This window comes from Tubulanus polymorphus, chromosome 6, assembly GCF_964204645.1.
Source record: "Tubulanus polymorphus chromosome 6, tnTubPoly1.2, whole genome shotgun sequence".
Classification (NCBI taxonomy): Eukaryota; Metazoa; Nemertea; class Palaeonemertea; order Tubulaniformes; family Tubulanidae; genus Tubulanus; species Tubulanus polymorphus.
In genome coordinates this window covers 13,605,851-13,628,576 of record NC_134030.1, presented here as the reverse complement: position 1 = coordinate 13,628,576, position 22,726 = coordinate 13,605,851, and the positions used below count along the sequence as shown (strand labels likewise).

Below are 22,726 nucleotides of genomic sequence, written 5' to 3'. Positions count from 1 at the left end.
TGCTTCAGTCATCTAAAATCCATTCGCAAAATTTATTAGACCACGTATTAATTGAAGGAGATAGCTTATACAAAACAGTTAGAAAGACATCTTCACATTCTTATCTCTCATTTGATGAATTGCCGTCCACCATATCTCTTAGTGAAGCTTCTTTTACTATGAACTTGTTAAATAATACAACTGGTTCTATGACAACCACATCTAACAGATGCAACAATGAATTCACTACTGCATTGTCCAATTCCTTAAAAATCGTTACCTCTGCATTATTGATAATTGATAGTTATGCTATATCTGTATTCAAAGACATGTCAAACAGACTATGTCTTTTTGATTCCCATTCTCGTGATGCCAATGGTCTGCCTGTTCAAGATGGTTCTGCAGCCTTGCTGTACTTCTCAAGTATAGAAACATTGAGTCATTTTATCTGTACTATATATGCACCTGCTTTTAACCAGTCTGTCGTCAACTATGAAATTCAACCTATTACTTTGCATCCACAACAACAAAGAACATGCTTCCATGGATTACAACAATACTTTAGTGACCAGAATATTAAACAAAGTTGTAAGCAATTAATCAAATTTAGGAATCGAATACGCAAAAGAGAGCTATTGAAAGATGAATCGTTCAAAAATAAGAACAATGACAAGCGGCGACAACTTAGAAAACGAAAAATGAACATAATACATGACCATGATTCACTAAGTAAAAAGAGAAAACTTAAAGCAACACCTTCACAGGAATTTCCTATTTCTAGCACCAACATACCCAAAATATTGCACAACTGTAATACCATGAATGATATGCCATATGTTGAAATATTAGCATCAACCTTTGACTCTCTTCCTGAAATGAGTAATCCGACAGATTTGACATTACCCATCATAGAATTCCGGAAGAAAATAAAAGATGGCCGTATATATGTTTGTTCATCGTGCCATCAAACATGGTTTCAACATTCAGTTAAAAAAGTTCCTTCATCGTTTCCTCGTAATTGTTTGACTAACTATGTATCTGCAAACGCTTCAGAATGGATTTGTATCACCTGCTACAATGATATTAAACTCAATAAAATTCCTAAGTTGTCCTTGGTGAACGGAATGTGTTTTCCTGTTAAACCACCTGAACTAAACTTAGAACCACTTGAAGAGCGCTTGATAGCTCTACGAATACCTTTCATGCAAATTAGAGAACTTCCACGTGGTCAACAACATTGTATCAAAGGAATGGTAGTTAATGTCCCTAACGATTTACAAGAAATTATCCATACTTTACCCAGAGCACACAATAATATAGACACGATACCAGTACAGCTGAAAAGGAAACTGGCTTACAAATCCAATGTTTTTTCTGAAAACGTTCGTCCTTTAATGGTCGTATCAGCTATTCATTGGCTTCTAGAAAATAGTACTTTGTACAAAGAATCAAACATTGAAATTGATGAAACTTGGATGACTCGATTAAAAGAATCAAATTCTATCTCTCAATCTGACATTGATGATGATTCTATTGACCATGATCTTGTTACGACAAATGAAAATTCTACAACTGATGATGATAATTTCAGTGAAATTGACGAATCAGATGTACCAGGAACATTGGAAACTCTTCTTGATACTTGTATGCCCGATATCAGTAGCTATCTTCAAATTGCTCCAGGTGAACACAGTTCTCCCATCTCTTTATACCAAGATCCTAATGCTGAAATATTAGCATTTCCTTCTATATACTGTGGCCAAAGTAGAATTGAAAACAAAGACAGAATCAGACCAGTCCATTACAGTGAAATCTGTAAATGGGAGCTACGCAATGTTGATCGTCGTGTTGCTAAATCGGTTCCTAATCTTTTTTTCAAGACAAAAAAACTTCAGCTCAAACAATTAACTGATAAAGTCAGTCTTGCATTACGAAGATGCAAAATTGTTGACAGGACAATTACTGCAAGAAGCGTTCTAGATAAATCTTGTATATCTTCATTGGTACAGCTAGATGAGGGTTACCGTATCTTTAAAACTGTCAGAAATTCACCTACTTACCTTGAAAAGAGAAAAAAGGATGTCTTTGCAATGATTAGACAATTAGGTTTACCGACCTGGTTCATTTCGTTGTCAGCTGCTGACACTAGATGGGTAGAATTAATAAGAATCTTAGGTCAATTAGTCAACAAGACACTTTACACAGATGAAGAAATAGAATCAATGTCTTGGACACAGTGAACTCGCTTAATTCAACAAGATCCTGTAACATGTGCCCGTTACTTTGATTATCGCTGTCAACAGTTTATCAACATAGTGCTTAAAAGCTCTGCCAATCCCCTTGGAAAATGCACTGACTATTTCTACCGTGTAGAATTCCAACATCGAGGAAGTCCTCATATACATATGCTTATTTGGACCCAAGATGCTCCACACTATGGAATTGACGATGATTCAATTGTCATTGATTTTGTAGACAAATATGTGTCTTGCAGCTCTCAGATTGCTGATCCAATTTCTGTTGAATGTCTAAACCTTCAGAAACATAAACATTCAAGGACATGCCGAAAAAATGGTCACCCAATTTGTCGTTTCAATTTCCCAATGCCACCATTGCCCAAAACCTTGATACTTCATCCTCTACAGTGTAAGACATCTGCAGAAAAAGAAAAATATATGACTTATTACAATCTTATCAAACAGAAATTAGACTCTCTTGAAACTAGCTCAAACCTGTCATTTCTTGACCTTTTGAAAGAACTCCAAATGTCTGAAGAAGATTATCTCAAAGCCATACAAAGCTCCTTGAAAAGCACTAAAATTTTCTTGCAAAGGCAACCTTGTGACGTTAGGATTAACCCATATATGAGAAATCTACTATGTTGTTGGAATGCAAATCACGATATACAAATGATCCTTGACCCTTATGCTGTTGCTACTTATATGGTGGCTTACATTACCAAAAGCCAGCGTGGAATGAGCCTTTTATTGGACAAAGCATCGAAAGAAGCACATAGTGAAAACAAATCTCTGCAGCAACAAGTTCGTCACATAGGCAATAAGTTCCTAAATGCTTGTGAAATTAGCGCTCAAGAAGCTGTTTACCTCACTCTGCAATTGCCTCTTTCTAGAGCTACTCGGGACGTTGCTTTTATTCCTACATCTCCACCTCATGAGCGTACTCTCCTGATTAAATCGAAAGAAAACCTTGAAAAATTAGACCCTAACTCTACAGACATAGAAGCTGGTAATATTATTACGAGGTACTCAAAGCGTCCTAAACAGCTCAACAATTGGTGCTTAGCTGACTACGTATCTAAACTTAACATACATTATCTCCATAACCAAGAACAAGATATCTATGATGACAACCTTGATGATACAGAATCGCATACACTACCTGCTGACTGTTGCTCAGGTGATTTAGTCAATATTTCATTACCATCAATAACAATCAAATCTCGAAAGGTGCAGCGCATTATAAGATATGTGCGTTACAATCAATCATTAGATCCTGACAATTGTGCAAGAGAAAAGATACTGCTTTACCACCCTTGGCGTTGTGAACACACTGATATCAAGGCCCAATTCTTAGACCATGTACAACATTATGAACACTTACAACAAACCACAACCATTATGCAAAAGCAAAATGAATATGAATTCACTTCCTCCCAAGTATTGGATGAAGCTGTTGATCTTGTCCAAAATGACAATTTAGAGTACTGTGATATAGCTCCTGATTCTGTTCAACAGGATGCTGAAGATTTGCTTACAAATTCTTCTGACAGTGACCAATATAGTTTCTTTCACCCAACACTTGCTCAACATGAACAATATGACATTGGTCATGACATTGGATTACCTCTAAGCTCCTATTCCATCTCACTTGATCCTATCAGTTCACGTGTACCAGATGTTGAATACAGAAAAATGGTGCAATCACTAAATCGTGACCAGCATGAATTCTTTACCCACATTCTCACATGGATTAAAACTAAACGTGAGCCACTTCACGCTATTCTGTCAGGAGGCGCAGGTGTTGGAAAGTCACTTTGTATTCAAACATTGTTTCAAGCACTTCATCGCTACTTAGGATCAAATGAAGGGGAAGACCCCAGTATTTGTAAAAGACTCATATGCGCACCAACTGGTAAAGCTGCACACATAGTGAAAGGAACAACTTTACACCATGCACTAAAGATAGATCCAAACAGAGGTTATGCTTACAAGCCATTAAGTAGTGACCATTTAAATACATTGCAAGCCAAATATGCCAAATTACAAGTGCTTATCATTGATGAGTTTTCCATGGTTGGAAACAAACTGTTTAATTTCATAAACTTGCGATTAGAAGAAATCAAGTGCAATAAAAATCCATTTGGCAATATACATATAGTGCTTTGTGGTGACCTGTTTCAATTGCCTCCTGTACTGGACAGCTGGATATTTAAAGACCTCAACCAACCATATGGTAGCCTTGCTACTAACTTATGGCAAGAATATTTCACAATGAAGGAATTGACTCAAATAATGAGACAAAAAGATGACCTTCAATTTGCTGCACTACTTAACAGGCTAAGAGAATGTAAACATTCTGAAGAAGATATCAAACTTCTTAAAACCAGAATTATTACGGATTCATCTAACTTGTCATCTATAGTACATTTATACCCAACAAACTTGGCTGTTGATAGTTACAATACAGTTGTCTACCAATTATCATCTACTCAAAAGGTTGAAGTTGAATCTCATGATATAGTATTGGGTGACCTGGCTCAAGAAACTAAATTGAAAATATTGAAAACATTATCATCAAAAATGTCAGCTACAGCTAATTTGTCTCATAAAGTGTATTTAGCAATTGATCTAGTTTATGAAACAACAGTCAATATAAATGTTGAAGATGGAATTACAAATGGTACCTCTTGCCTCTTGAAAAAAATTGACTATCAAACTCAGAGTAATAAACCTAGCATTTTATGGGTGGATTTCTATGAAAGCTCAATAGGTGCAGAAACTAGAAAGCAATACAGACATTACTATAACACCACAATAGATTCAAAATGGACTCCCATATTTGCTATGAAACGAAACTTTTTTGCAACTAGAAACTATGTCACAATTGTACGTTCACAGTTTCCTCTAAAACAAAGTGCTGCAAAAACAATTCATAAATCTCAAGCTGATACTGTTTCAAACATAGTTGTTGACTTGGGTAACCGTAAAATGAAACATGCCCACTATGTAGCATTGAGCCGTGTCAGGAATATAAATGGACTACACACTCTGAATCTGAATGAGCACAAAATTTCTGTCGATGAAACCGTTGTTCAAGAAATGAAAAGATTGTGTTCCACACAAGCTCTTAAAATATGCTATAATCCTGTTTATTACGAAGCTGACAATCAACTGAAACTGGTATTCCACAATGCACAATCATTGTTTCAACATTTCAATGACATGAAAAGTGACCCTAATTTCATAGCTGCTGACATTATAGGTTTATGTGAATCAAGGTTGACCCACTCAGATTTCAATGATACTTATGCTATACCTGGATTCACGTTACACCGAAACGATCAACAAGTATCTCACTCTACCCATCGCCCTTTCCATGGGCTTGTCATTTATACAGTCTAATATTATCGTTATGGATATCACACATCACTCAACTAATGAATTTGAGGCTTCTGTACTAAATGTACTTAGCAACAATTTACTTCTTAAGCTAGTTATTCTCTACAAAGCTCCAAATTGTACTCTCACTAATTTCCTAATGAAACTGAGTGATATTACTCTACATTTCCAGATGCATGATAATGTTTTAATCATTGGCGATTTCAATATTGATGCTGATAACCAAGTAAATACTGATAAAATCTCAAAGATTGAAAAAGCATCGCATCTTAAGTTACTTCCTTCTGACAAAACTACTGAACAAAATACAAGAATTGATCTTGCATTTACTAATATCAATTCCCAATGTAACATTATTCAATGCACTTGGTCTTACCACCACATGCTTTCTTGGGTTCCTAACTATATCTGTCCATAATAACATATCTTGCGCTACATTGTATGTACTAAACACAACACCTGCTGCTGGGAGATGCATCTTTTTGCACCTTATGCTGACTACTATCACAACCAATTATTTACCTATTATTTAACTATTTATGTTATAGTAATTATTATGATTTGTTAGTATTGTTGTGATAATGGATGGTCTTTATACATTCATGAGGTAATTCTAATTTTAATCTGTAAAGGTAATCAACCTACCATACATCAACTAACAAACTCGAAGATCTAGTTGCAAGGCAGTTTTGTGCTTATAAGAGGAACTGCCTTGAAACAACCAGTTGCTTGAATTTGTCAATGTATGCCAGCAACTGCAACTTTCAATTTGTAGTTCCCCACGTTTTACTATTGAGCAGCTGGTTGTACCCACTAAAATTCACATCTTCCAACATGCACTCCATAGTCGATTACACTTGGTTGCACCTGAAACATTTCCTTATATTTTCTTGGTACTCCAAATCATAATGCCTACCCCTTGTCCCGTATTGCGATAACCCTCACCACCCCCTCCCCCACCTCTTACTTACATTCCTATCTACTTTCGTCTTCTTCAGTCTACCCATATTTCATCTTTTTATCAGTTAATTTTATCTTTCAGATCGCTATGACTGACAAAAAAAGAAATTACGAGACTGAGGGCTTTGTGCACGAAACCTCACCTATCAAAAGAAGTTGTAATAATAACACGTATTTCAACGCAAAGATTCAAACCAATGAAAACGAGTTCACTGACGTCGTATCATTCAATACTCGTTTACATCAGCAATTCAAATCAGCACAAACTATGAAGTATGTCAACTGACTTTTTTTCTATTTCCTATTCATACCTTTTACACAATGTTTAACATGTTTCTCTTTGTGCCCATATTTGATATACTATGTCCACTCACTAGTGTTGTATGCCCTACTTCTGTGTTCTATAATTATCACTACAAATATTATTCATTGTTCCTTAATACCTTTATACCTTGACTTTTGTGTTGATTTGTACTTTCAGATCACCTATCAAAATTCGCAATATCAACTTTGTTCCTGGATTCAAGAAATCAGCTTTAGACATCAAGTGTCAAGCCAATTCACAAATAGAATTTCTAAACGACAAACTGACGTTTGACTTTCGATTACCTGCTAAACAAACATATTCAACTGTTACTATTGGTGACATTAAAAACCAAAAAGTTAATGATACGGTGAGTGCAGTCTCCACTTGTTTTATTTCTTGCTCCCTCTACTTCTACCACTGACACTTCCTATGCTATTACACCTTTCCCCATCCTACCAAATATATAACTTTCACTTTTCTGCCCATTATATAATTTGCATTAATGTTTTCTCTAAATTCAGTTCTCATACCCTACATTCATACACCTGCAGCTGCACCAGTTAATCAATTCAACTTAAAACTTGATATATTCCATCTTTTAAGTTCATCTTAGTAAGCCAAATTTCCTTTCAATACATTGCAATTGTTTGTACATATCCTCAAATCTGTATATATTATGCCTATACCAAATGAAATAACATTTATATTATACCTTACTTTCTATATTTTTCAGATAACTGTAACAGGTAAAATTACCCATCTCCTACAACCTAAATCTGATGAAATGGTTAGAGGTAAACCCTGTCCCATGATTAAATATGCTCTGAGTGACAAAACAGGTTCAATAGCTGTAGTTGTTTGGGGAAATTCTATTGAAAAAATCAACCTTCTTGACTCATACACTTTTTCGCCAATCTCCATCAAGGAATATTTGAACATTAGACATTTATCAACAACAACTTCAACTACGATAACACCTTGTGCTGAATTAACAGATGTAGTTGACAAGAAACCTATAGACCAACAATTTTCAACGATATCAGGCGAAGTTACTGAAATTTCCATCACCATCAAAAAATCTTGCAATAGTTGCAAAAAAGAGGTTGACAGTAGCCTCCTTCAAAAACCAACATTTAAGTGTGTCAACTGTCATATGAGACAAAAAACCACAAACATTGTGGCTAATATTCGAGCAAAAATAAATATCATGGACTCGAATATCACTTATAAACTTGCAGTATTTGAACCAACCCTAAGTAACTATCTAAAATCATTTGCACCTGACATTGATGCAATGAACATCGAACAAATAGAAACCCACTTCTTGCTATCCGAGCACATACTATATACATTTAATGCTTCAAATGTGGTAACTAGCATTAAACCCTTAATTGATGGTGCAGAACTCAATATGGAGAGCATTTAAAATATCTGTAAGACTTCCATGTACTGTTAATCAACAGCGTTACTTAGTGTTTTACCTATTTCAAAATGCGCTGAAAGTATTAATTATCTGCTTCCTGTTAATATTCATGTACATAAACCTGTTTGTGTAACCACTGTTTATGTTGTGACTTCATTATGACTACATTCATAACAATTACTTCATATGTCTCTCAATGTTTGTAATTGTTAAAATTTATGTACAATTGAACTACATACTGATGTGTTTAAGCCTGTTTGACTGCACTATGTGTATTGCTTGCCTACTTAATATTTAGTTTATAACACTCTGTGTTACCACCGTAATTATAGTTGTAAAATTATCAACAAACTACCTTACTTCATATGTGTCGCAATATTTGTAATTGTTATACATTTATGTACAATTGAACTACATAATGTTGTGTTACCACAAGTATTATTGTTTTAGTTTATCAACAGCCTCAAACCTACATCATATGTTTCGCTATATTCGAAATTATTATACATTTATGTACAATTGAACTACATACTGATGTGTTACCACAGTAATTTTTGCTGTAAAATGATCAACAAAGTCTAACATACTTCATATATGTTGCTATATTTGAAATCGTTATACATTTATGTTCAATTGAACTACTTGCTGATGTGTTACCACGGTAATTTTTGCTGTAAAATTATCAACAGAGTCTAACATACTTCATATATGTTGCTATATTTGAAATTATTATACATTTATGTACAATTGAACTACATACTGATATGTTACCACGGTCATTTTTGCTGTAAAATGATCAACAGAGTCTAACATACTTCATATATGTTGCTATATTTAAAATTATTATACATTTATGATGTGTTACCACAGTAATTTTTGCTGTAAAATTATCAACAGAGTCTAACATACTTCATATATGTTGCTATATTTGGAACTATGAATTTATGTACAATTGACCTACTTACTGATGTGTTACCACAGTAATTTTTGTTGTAAAATTATCAACAGACTCTAACATACTTCATATATGTTGCTATATTTGTAATTGTTATTCATTTATCAACCATTGTAAAACAACAAGCTTATAGATTTTGCCAGTTTCACCATGCTCTATAATTCATATATATGACCATTTCATAACACAAAACTATCACTAGTTCTTGTAATTTTGCATTTTAATTCATTTACTTGACCTTGTAATTAGTACAAAACATTTGTACAACGGTCTTATAATTGTATAGATGAACTCTTGTGTCACCCCATATTCAATCTAGAACAACAAATCTGATTCCAATTTCATATGCTACATGCACGTCTACCACATGTCATCTTTTTAAATTTTATAGTAACTTTGTAATTCATGTAATTTTTGATCTCACAACTATGTATTTTTGATACTGTACATTACCTGTTTTCACTTTTATAAAAATATCTTTTCCATTGCATTCTATAATGTTCATGTTGATCTCATCAGAAACTTATTGTACTTATGTATATAAACACATTCATCCATGCGATTTCAATCTAGCTTTTAAAGAGTCTATTTTATACATTATACTTTTATTACATTGCTATTACAATTCTCAATCAATCATGCCTTTCATTACAATTATAATCTCATTCAATAATCATTTTATTTTCTTTTTAAATAAATTTACTTTTGCCATTAATATCCTGTCTATACTTATTCATTATTTACAGTTAATATGTTTATTGGACGCTGCTTTACGCACACATTGCCTGTATTCACTATTGTCCATGACCCTCAAAACATACATTGAACTTTCCTCTTCATTCCAGGTAGACGTCATGTCTTTAAACTTTTCTACATTCATCACTACCTTTAATGACTGATACTTACTATTTTAGGATGTTTAACCTTTAAAACTATGTATACTGCTAATGCAAAGGCCTACTTATCAATTCAAATGCTACAGGCTGGCCGTTGTGCCCCTTGGGGCTCTTGTATGAATTTATTGCTCACCGGGTCCGAGTCCAAGAGTTTACGAGTCCGGCGTTCGCGTGTCTGACAGGTTTACGGGCATTTGTTGGTTACCTCTTTAATATTTTTGATTTTTTGTTATTCGGGTTATTTCATTTAAGTATATTGCTGATCAGTTCATGTAACCAAAAGCGTCAATAAACAGATTTTGAATTGATCAAGTTTAAATCAAGGTCGTTGAGTCGCGGAGGGCTGCTAGAATTACGTTCGTCTCAGAGAGAAAACAAACGACAGAAAAGTATCAGGTGATTATCGATAGCCTACTACGGTACACACAGTTGACAAACAGTTGTTAGGCCTGTGCCGGTTGGTGCGTACTGGGAATAAATTTACTGGTTGGTCAGTTGGTTCGGTTGTGCAATGTGGAAGCTAAGAAAGCCTACTGCAGTACGGGTATTTATTTGTCTATAGACCTATTATATAGTAGCCAATACCAGTAAGTACGTAGTTGTTACTCGTACGTGACTGTATGGTGATCTCCACAGGTTAACCGTACGTGAGTTCCCTACTAACGCCGTACGTGAGTTCCTCTAGTAGCCAATACGGTAAAAGTGCAGCTCCGCACCTCTCCGCGTAAACGGTTCAATCAATTACGTTAAATATTATTGTTTCGTTTCAAAATGTCGTCAGCAATTCAGTACGTTGCCATTGGTTAATTTTAAGATATCTTCACTAGAGAGAGTAGAAAGATTTTAGCCAGGATTCTGTCATTCAGCAGATTGCGTCAATCACGAGAGGTGCGGATCTGCACTTTTACCGCCAATTACCATTTTTTAAGTACGAAGTTGTTACCCGTACGTGCCAGTGACTGTACGGTGATATCCACAGGTTAACCGTACGTGAGTTCCCTAAACAGGCCGTAAGTGAGTTCCTATAATCTGCAAACGTGCATGCGTGAAAGAATAGAGTTTGGGTTAGGTGAGGCTAGGCTATTTGTAAATCAAATTTCATCCACCCTGCAGTTACGTTCTGTGGCACAGTGGGTAAATCACTGGACTGCAACTGGATTTTTTTTTCGTTTGGTTTCGAATCCCAATATTGCAAGTCTGAGCGTCAACATACTCACATACGGCTAACCTGTAGAAATCACCGTACAGTCACGTACAGGTAACAACAGCGTTTTAAGTACCGGGTATTAAGTGAGTACGACAAGCCTACCATGCCTATGTACTACAAACACAACTTTTTCCCTCTCGTCGGCGGTCATCCTCCTACAATGATGTTACTATAACTGGTGCAATTATAACATGGATAGGATTTGGCCAGGACTAATCTAAAGTCTAATTCAGTCTATGTACTAATTCACTCGATAGGCCTATTTTTAAAACAGGAATATTCATTTATTACGTACGCATAAAATTTGATTATTTCAACCCCCTCTCCCTCTGTACGCAAAATCTGCCATTTTTTCATGTACATTAAGCATTACAGTACGTAATTGCCCCTCCCCCTCCCCCTCCCCTAATGCGTACGTAATAAATGAATGATCCCACAATACAGTGAAGTATTCACACGCAGAAAGGCTAATTGATTTGAGCCATGTGATTAAATTTGGCCAGGCCTTCTCTGACCTGCTGACATTAATAGTCAATGTGGTCACGGCTTGTATACCAGAAATCATTGTAGGCCTGTACATTTTGCTGTTCGTAGGTTTGGTATACCGATTTCTCCATTCTTGACTGATAAGTGTACGGTACAGCTGTATGCATTATACAATTGTTCCAATGGGAATAGGGCCTATTGATTGGGCTTATTATTTCCTGCTTTAGAATACTGAAATAAACCTAATGTTCATTCAAATATCCAACATCGGTGAAAGTTTGATTACTGTATACATGTACTGTAGGTTTTCATGTTGTATGAATATTTTGCAGTTCAAATGGGTATGATGCTGATTCCAATGTCAAACGCATGAAGTTAGATGGTCAAGGACCGTCAACACCAAGATATCTCTCTTCGACCGATGTTGTACCATAGAAGATCTGATTCTTTTAACTCAAGGAAAGTGATTCGACATAACACTGGAATAGGTTTGCAGTAACTAACGGTTCATTTCATTTAGTCCTATGTACTTTTTAGCCAATTTGGATTTGATTGTAATTGAAACTCTGGAACTGTTAACAAAAGACAAGTAAGACAAGTTGAAAAAACACAAGTTATGCTTGATTCTCATGTTCAAATTTAATTCAAATTTATTTTATTACATCATATTTACAAAGCATACCATTGGTTCATACAGTAATAAAAATTAGGGCAGAACAAATATTATTACAGAAACTCCAAAAAGGCAATGAATTTCTATAACTTAATGAACATTATTTTTTAGCCCACTTGGGACTTGAGTCCCAGCGGGCTATTGCGTTCACTTTTCGTCCGTCGTCCATCCGTCATCAGAAATCAGTTATTTTAGGAAGTTTTGAAGACGCTTCAATGTAATGTCTTGATATTTGGGTTACACATGTATCTACCCTAGACACATCTTCAGCCCAAAAACTGGCTGTCAGAATCAAGTTGGCCGACTGGCAGCCATTGTTATTCGCCAAAATCAACACTTTTTACACATTTTTGAACTTTTTGAGGGAAATTTTGAAGATGCTTTGATCAATTACCTTGATCTTTCGGATATATGTGAATGCCCCCTGGGCCCATCAGCATAACAAAAATTGGGATACGGACTCAAGATGGCCGTCCTATGACCTTTTTTAGTGTCCAAAAATGTCAATTTTGGCCCGAATTCTGAGTTTGCCATTTCTCATTGCAGTTTGTGATGGGTATTCTTTGAAAAGGGATATTTTATACCTTTGATACCTGAATTGTTAGATTGTTGAGCATTTGGAACCACTTCCCAAGTGGGCATGGTGTCCCTGGACCCCTAGTTCTAATAACTCAGATCAAGAGTGGCTCTCCCGTTTATTAGGAAACACACGCAACTTGTGGAATAGGTTTGATTTACACACATGTTGCAGGTATCAATTGTTTATCACTATAGAATTTGTAATCCATAAAAGCCAAAATCAACATCAGCCGGAAACCCAGACCAAATCAATTCATAATTTATTGATTGAATCTACACTACAATATATGTATTTATTCAAATATTTCAATAAAAACATTAACTTCTTAAATCTATTCTAAATCATAATACGTTCTTATCTGTGAATTCAATCAATCTATCGGCTCAGCATGTGCTTAAGATGAGTTCTTAATAGGACAGATCCATTTTTAAGGATGGTGATAATACAGTATCATGATGTTTGAATGCCAAAATAAATGCCTGGTCAAATATATTAATATTTGTGATTGTACGTCCGCGTATGTTCAGTTTCAAAGCTGAATCATATTTGACATTTACACAGTGGTTGCATATTAGGTTCGAATCTGTCAATGCATTTTATTCTATGTATCGATATTTCAATTTACTACAATTCCCATCATTCTGAATGGCTTAACAGAAAACCCGTCATCGCTGCTTTGCAGCTATATTTATCATGATTATTTTCTTCCACACTATTTTTACTAAAAGAACAAAGGCTTTGTTACCTTGCCGCTGTTGTCGATACAATCCGTCTGATATCATTCAGCTCGCTTCGATCTACAAATACCCCGTGCGTATTTTGAAGAATCATCGTTACAAAAGCACTGTCGGGCCGTAAACATCGAAAATTGAGCCCCATTCAAAGAGCCGACATGTTTTTCTAAGTCCTCTTTCCGAAATCTACCGCACGTTTCTTGTCACATCAATTCAAGCATAAATTAACAAATTTATTACCCAAAGATTGCACATTCTGTCGCGATTTTTAAAAACTAATTTTAACAATAGCCCATTTTCCTCATCAAATCGTATTACCGATATACAGGAAATTTACTTTAGATTTTAAAAGCACTGTCGAGCCGTAAACATCGACGAATCGACGTGTGTCACTACATCGTCGTTCCGGGGATCAGCTGCGAGTTTCACCTCATCATGAGAATCAAATCGAGTACAAATTAATTTATTACTACCAGTTATTTGGCTGCGGGCGTCATGCAGTTAGTTTAGCAATACCTATTTTTCTTTGTCAAATTAACCGTGTATTTACTAAGATAAATTATAAGTGTACCGGGGAGTCGTAGGCCTAAACGAAACACGCCGAAGAGATATAGCGGAGAAAAGCTGTTATGTCGACGAGGTATCAAAATAAAAGAATATATCACTTTATTCGGCCGCGGGCTTCAACCTCTATATCAATACCATCAATACTCTATATTTCCTACAGTACATACCGATCATTGTCAAATGCACAAGGTATTTACTAAATACAAGTATATAACACAATCCTTTCCGTATGCTGGACTCACACTTGACACTCGGAGTAAGCGTTCGCTGTGGGGGAAAGGGATCGTTCGCTGTGTCGCTTGAAGTGTTTATCGAGTTTGACGCGGCTTTAGCCCTACCGGTACTGAGCTTTACTGTCTCAAACAAACACAGTATAATTGTTGCGTTTATTAACGGACTCATTGGATTGAACTTCATAACAAAATTTACGATATTTAGGTGGGTTGTTATTCAATAGGCCTACGACCAATCTGTCCGGATGTTAGGCCTACGCATATACATAGGCCTACATAGGCTAGTAGCCTCTACTAGGTTAAGCGTTCGCTGTGGAGAAAGGAGATCGTTCGCTGTGTCGCTTGAAGTGTTTATCGAGTTTTACGCGACCTTTAGGTTTAGTATGGTGGCTGATAAGGGCCATGCGTAAAAAAAACACGTATATGCAAATGAGGGCGACATTATGACAAAATGACAAAACTAAAATAACGCGACAAAATAATAATTTTGGTTTTGTCAACCGCGACAATTCATTATTTTGGTTTTATCACCAGCGACAATTCAATATTTTGGTTTTATCGCCAGCGACAATTGATTATTTTGGTTTTATCGCCCGCGACAATTCATTTTTCTGGTTTTGTCGCCCACTTTATTAGCTTTTGAATAATTAGGCCAATTAATAACGTAATAAAGACTTATGCTTTCGCCTATTTTGAAGTCGATTAATCTGATATAGTGTTGAATATTAAGGTCATTTTGGCAGATTCTTTTTTTTTAAAGTGATGTTAAAGCGATCATTCAAGTGATCCTACTTAATGAAAGATCACATATTTACGGAAGCGATAAAGGGCCTCGAGATGTCGCGTTCCAACTCAACAAGTCGCCATATTTATGTCGATATATCGCGTCAAGTCGCCATGAATAGGTCGACATATCGTGACGTGTAGACGACATATCTCGTTTTCACGACCATTTTCCTCACATATTCATGAAGACTTGAAACTCAGTCGTCATATCACTGGCGTCCTCATCTTACATTTAGACGTGTCTTCAAATGACGGCTTGTCCTGTGGAAAATGGGCGAAAAAGCGAAATTTGTCGTGAAAACGTCACGATATGACGACATATTCATGTCGACTTGACGCGATATATCGATTGTAGACGGAATCCAGTTATTTTGGGAAGTTTAAAAGACGCTTCAAGGTAATGTCTTGATATTTGGTTTATACGTGTATCTACCCTAGACACATCTTCAGCCCAAAAACTGGCCCTGTCAGATTCAAGATGGCCGACTGGCAGCCATTGTTCGCCAAATTACTTTTTACACATTTTCGAAGTTTTCGAGGGATATTTTGAAGATGCTTTGATCAATTACCTTAATCTTTAGTTTATATTTGAATCTACCAAGGGCCCATCAGTATAAGAAAAATTGGGTCGATCTGACTTAAAATGGCCGTCCTATGTCCTTTTTAGTGCCCAAATTTTGGCCAGAATTCTAGGTCCTGTAGCTTCCTGCTGGTTTGCCATTTCTCATTGCAATTTTTGATGGGTATTCTTTGGAAAGGGATGTTTTATACATGAGACAGGTATTTTTGATCAGCCAATTATGACGCGATTGGTGGCCATCTTGGTGTCATCAGTACTCATTCGTAGGTGGGAAAAAGTTTTTCCACATAAAATTGATACCTAAGCATAATGTGTTACTATGTTCAATTGGAAAGTTGTAGCCCATAACGTGTTCTATGATTTTGGTGAGTTTCAAGGTCATTGGATTTTGTATGTGGCCACCAGGGGGCGTTGAATATTACAATAACTTAGTATTTCTATATTATATTTGTACCTATGCATATTTTGTTACCACAATCAATTGCAAAGTTGTAGCTCATGACATCTTCCATGAATATGGTGAGTTTTTAAGGACATTAGTTATTCCATATAGACACCAGGGGGGCGTTGAATAGTAGAATAGCTTAGTATTTCCTTATTAGATTGGTACCTAGGCATATTTTTTTACCATATTCAATTGGAAAGTTGTAGCCCATAACGTGTTCTATGATTTTGGTGAGTTTCAAGGTCATTGGTTTTAGTATGTGGCCATCAGGGGGCGTTGAATAATACAACAACTTAGTATTGCTATATTATATTTGTACCAAGGCATATTTTGTTACCATGATCCATTGCAAAGTTGTAGATCATGACATCGTCTATGATTGTGGTGAGTTTTTAAGGACATTAGTTATTCCATATAGTCCCCAGGGGGCGTTGAATGATACAATAACTTAGTATTTCTATATTATATTTGTACCTATGCATGTTTTGTTACCACAATAAATTGCAAAGTTGTAGTTCATGACATTGTCTATGATTGTGGTGAGTTTTTAAGGTCATTAGTTATTCCATATAGTCACCAGGGGGCGTTGAATAGTAGAATAGCTTAGTGTTTCCATATTAAATTGGTAACGAGGCATATTTTGTTATCACAATCAATTACAAAATCATAACTGCTGACGTGTACTATGATTGTGGTTGGTTTCTAGGTCATTGGTTTTTGTATATGGTAACTAGGGGGCGTTATGTATTGAAATTGTTAGATTGTTGAGCATTTGAAACCACTTCCCAAGTGGGCATGGTGTCCCTGGACCCCTAGTTTAGTATTTTTATCTCTTCTACTATATATGTGGCGCACTGAATGAGGCCAGTCTCGAGTGAACGCGACTGAGGAATTTTAATAGCCTTGTTTGTGCCGCATATACAAGCAATCTTTGCAGTAATTTCCCTGGGTAGAGCTAATGGATGCAGCTATCTTTACGCGAGAGCCAGGATGACTATATTTCACTAGCATTACAATATTCCTTGACGGATTTACTTGAAACTTACGTGAGATGTACCAAATGCATGTACCTTGAGGTAGGTGTCTGGTATTTTTGATTGGGGACCCCGTTCACCCATCACGGGAAGTTTTACTTTTGAAAATTCTGACATCGAAAAAGTGCTGTGAGAAAAATTTTTGTTTTTGACTTTTCAGCTTCGGGCGAGAACAAAACTTGTTCATGACAGCCCGGAGGTTAAAAAAGTCAATGGCACGCCCTATCTGCAATTAACCGTTTGGGCTCTACGGGCTCGAAAATGGGACCCCAATTTTCTAAATGCGATTTTTGCCCCTAGCTCCTTAACCATTGGAGATAGCATCGTGGTTGCAGTGAGTGATCAGTAGCCCTTGACAAGACGCTTGTATTGATATTTGGTTTAATAAGGTAACTCCTATGGTTTTCCAGTAGCGCCACCTATATGATGCTGGAAACGCATTTTCATCTATATCGACTAAGGGTATCAATGGATTTCTATAAAAATTGATACAAATGTACCTGGTTACTAAATACAACAAACCCCTTACATGATTAGTTCCTATTTTCACCACTAGGGGGCGTAAATTTTGAAAAATTGTTTTCAGCATCCATTTTTCGCATGTAATGCGGTCTGTTTATCATGAAAATCGCAAAACTTGGTATAAGTACAAAGACATTGGTGTGATATGCCAACCTGCATGATTAGATCATATAACTGCCACCAGGGGACTGTGAAAACAAAGATTTTTCCTCCTAGGTCCTTAACCGTGGGCGATAGTATCGAAGTTGCAATGTGTGGTTAGTACGGCATTTAACCCAGCAAGGCAGAAACCCGTTATCGCTGCTTTGCAGCTATATTTTCTTCTTTTTCTCTTTTTAGAAAAAATGGAAATGAAAGACAGTTAGATCTACTCAGACTAAAGTTAGAAAGTTTAAAGAAGGTCGATAAATGACAGAGTTATATGTTATGTATAAAGAGTGGCTGGGGCATTAGATATTCGGTTGGATTCTTGGCCGTACAATGGTTTCAGAAGTTGTAAATAATGGATGTTTTAGAAATAAATTGTTCTTATTTGAAATTTGTCTCATTTAGAATTATCAGTTCCGAGAAATAAGAAATTTTGGTCGCTAATGGTAGCAAACAGGTTAAATCCAAAAATTATTCATTGTATAATACAGTAGAACTGGCGTAAGTCGGACACGTTGGGACGACGGGAAAATGTCAGACTGAAAAAAATTCTGATTATGAGTTTAAATCGATTTTGATTTTGGGGGTTTTCTAAGAAAAATCCGGGTTAGTTACAGATTAAGACCCCAACCCTAACAACTGAGTGTCAATACTCTATTCTGTAGCCAACTACTAAAATCAACATATTATGCTAAGTATGTGTCCGTCGACAGAAAAATCGATCTGCTGGTACATAATAGACACTGCGCGCCATTGACAATCTTTTAAAGAAAAAACAGAAATTATCCGACTGACTTTGAGATTGGAAATTGCATTTCTTTGAAGTTTTTGGAACGTTTATTTTAGCCGAATAAGCCGAATTTCGACTTGTAGAACGAATTGAGACAAATTTTGATTGGAAAATGAACTGAAAATAGGGGACCTTGGAACTTTGGCTGACTATGCCAATAGTTTCTGACTTTAAGCTGTCTGACTTAGGTCAGTTCTTCTACTGTACTTATGAGATGATAGGGCGGTTTTTCAGAGATCTGATCCATACAAGATTGAATGGACAGAACCAATGCCGTTTATTTTGCTAATTTTCTTCATCTTAACTACAAAACTTCAAACAAATGCAGTGGTTTAAAATCCTGATTATCATATATATCTAAACTATGACTAGACGAAAATACACTGTGCTCATTCTTCTCTTGATTGACTGGTGTAACAACACTAAATTATTATTTACGATTTCTCCTTTTTTTATTGAAGATTTATATCACATATTGGGCATCATTTTTATCAGTATGAAATAACCATTTCATACATCATATTCAATTTCATATTATCTGACTTTTGGAATATCAACTATCTAGTAAATCAAAACAGTCATACTCAAGCAGAGTTGACACGTCTTTGTTTACAATACAACTCCGATATAAAGTGACATCTGACTCGAGTGTGTTTTTATTAGAGTTAAAGGAAACTACTTCAACCAAAAGTCCGGCCATTAGTGGACCAAACTATTAGGCAAACTTTCACCTGTGTAAACACCACTGTAGCTTGGTTTCTACCCTCCAATCGGTTGCCTGGTCCAAGAAGCCGGAGCCAAAACCAAGAAGGTCCAGCAGAGACTTTTTTGGATCATTCTGGTTTTGGACTCTCAATAATAAAGAACGACTATTATATATCATCGTGTTTTGGTCTTCTTGGACATTACGGGTAAGCAAACCGTATAACTTGAGTTAAGCAATATTTGTACTAAATTTGTAGTACAGTGTAAATCTTTTAGGCAGATTAGTTTTTGTTTTGAAACCTATATCATGTAGGCCTTAATTTTATAGGTAATATTTGTAATCAACATAATAAGACTATAATAATCATTCTGGTTTTGGACTCTCAATAATAATGAACGACTATTATATATCATCGTGTTTTTGGTCTTCTTGGACATTACAGGACGTTGCAGGTAAAAGGAGGACGAAACCAGGATCCCAGGCTGTGCGACTACCATCTGACTAGATTCCCCGTCTAAGTCTTAAGCGTTGTTCTAAATTGTAAAGCGTTATTATAATGGTGGAGAACGCTCGTTCCTGATGCCACAGCCTGGTAAAAATAATCAGTACCTATTGAGAAGTGGTACCTCAACTCCTGCTCCGATTCTCGTACAACCCGGTTCAGTGGAAGAAAGCGATCAAGAAAGCTGTTCTTCGGTGGACGATAATATGGCTCTCGAAAGCAGCCTAAGTGCTACTGGATCACCGATAGATCCAGAAGTAGTCGCGTTCAATAAAATGTCAATAAAACAAAATTTGACCAAATTCCATGGTTTACAAAATGTCGACGCGTGGATACGCCAGTTCGAGCGCTGGGCCCGTCATCATGCTGTACCGAACTCGCTACAGCCGTATTATTTTATTTCGACACGTCTCGCCATCAGTCGAAATGGTGATAAGTGGGCTGAGTGAAATTGAACAAGACGAAATCGTAAAATTAAAAGATGCGTTGCATCGTAAAATTAAAAGATGCGTTGCGTCGTAGGTACCGACCGGTAACAGATGTCCTATTATCTGGCATCAATCAGGGTAAAACCAAATCAACGAAGGATTATCTAGATCGTGTGGAAAGAGCGGCCACGACATCAACTTGCGGTACGACCGAAATCGTGCATCTCGCTTTGAATGGCATACGCGACCAGCTGAAGCCATATCTGGTAATAAACCCGCCTAAGTCGTTGTTGGATATAAGATCAGCGGCCCTAACCATCGAGGCGACGTTGCCCCCTCAGACAGTAGCTGTGGTCGATAAACCGTTACCCGACTCGGTCACGGAGCTCGTATATGCGATCGGACAGCGAATGGATCGAATGGAACGTCGACAGGAACAAGTAGAACATCGAGTTCACAGTAACCGCGATCATTGTGATAATTGGGGTGGACAACCATGACCGCGACCCGAATACAACAGTCACCAGAGTCGACCGCATATCCCAAGACGGATCGTTGGCAGCGACCAGCGATACACGTATAATAATCGCTCGAGACAATCGTTTAATTACCCTGTCAGAAAAGATAGGTTTGGTAGGTGTTTTTATTGCCATGGCGCATGTTCGTTGAGGTCAGACTGTCAGGCTATTTTCACTGAGTGTGACGTGTGTCACAAAATAGGACATACTGCTAAAGCGTGTATGTTTGATAGTAATAACTCCACATAGGGATGCGCGCCTGTCCAGGGAAACTTGGATAGGCACCCTCAGGCCAACATTTCGTTGGTAGCACAATTAGAACGAAATGTAACTACTGTCTTTATTGGTTCACAACGGGTTGGTGCCTTATTAGATAGCAGGGCTAGCATCAGTTGTGTATCAGTAATAGGGGTAATGGGTTTTCAGATCAAAGGTCGAAGGGTCGAGCTCATTAAAAAACAAAACATTAAAAGTAATTAAAAACTATAATATATTTTCATAACGGTGTGTATTTTATATTAAAACTAAATATTTATTCTAAGATATCAATAATCTAAAAAGCATATTGTATTAAATCAATTGGTCGCTCCACTTCGCTACCGCTCCGCTCCGCCACCAATTGATTTATTTACAATACACAATTTCATATAATCAAATATATTCAAATGATAATAATTATTCTATTATTCAACTGAAATACAAAGCAGAAATGGAAGAGAATTCTAAAATATTAACCAATTTAGTAAAAAAATATGTATAATAAATGGAACCAGAACAACCACAAACTATCAATATTACAAATAACACTGGTGTTATAAATATATACTACAAGAAGTGTTCTAAGTGTGAATTAGATAAATTAGCTATAACAGAATTTAGTAAGCGTAAGATTAGCAAAGATGGTTTTCAATATTGCTGTTAAACTATATACCAAACAATATCGAGAAGATAATAGAGAATCTTATAATGATTATATGACAGAATATATGAGAGAAAGATATATAACAGATCTTAATTTTAGATTGAAACAATGCTTAAGATCTAGATTAACACAATTATTCAACAAAGAAACTCATTCAGAAACACTATCTAATTTATTGGGTTGTTCAGATGAATTTCTCAAATCATGGATTATATTTCAATTCGATGATAAAATGAATATAGATAATTATGGGGATTATTACCATATTGATCACGTGTTACCAATATCTAAATTTAACATGAATGATGAATACAATAAAAAACTTATTTGGGGTTGGAAAAATTTAAGACCTTTAGAAAAGAAAGAAAATCAAATCAAATCTAATAAACTAGATTTACAGTTATATTTAGAACAGTTAACAAAGGCAAAGAAATTTATTGATCAATGGAACAATAATCCAAATAATGAACAATACGTTGAGGAATTTGATATCAAGGATCCGAAATGACTTATCTGGACAGTTATAACTACTGCTCCTAATAGATAAACAAAAGTAGTGAGATGGTGCCGTACGGCACCCACATGGTGATATCAAATAGATTTTAAATAAAATATAATAAAAATTACATACCTTCAACTATCTATTATTTCTATTTTAATTTTTAATATTTTCTTTTCAAAAAAGAATACTTTATATCACAAATAAA

General features: G+C 36.0%; 1 protein-coding gene across 3 annotated transcripts in view; it reads left to right on the top strand.

Moving 5' to 3' along the window:
* LOC141907200 (uncharacterized) overlaps positions 1-19,235 on the top strand; it is a 59,673-nt gene extending 40,438 nt beyond the window's left edge. For 2 of the 3 annotated variants that reach the window (XM_074796779.1, XM_074796778.1), the window contains exon 6: positions 18,346-19,235. In XM_074796779.1, coding sequence (XP_074652880.1) covers positions 18,346-18,418 — 73 coding nt within the window. In that variant the 3' untranslated portion in view covers positions 18,419-19,235. The remainder of the gene's footprint in view (positions 1-18,345) is intronic. The other variant, XM_074796777.1, reaches the window with a different exon arrangement.
* Positions 19,236-22,726: the final 3,491 nt, after the last annotated feature.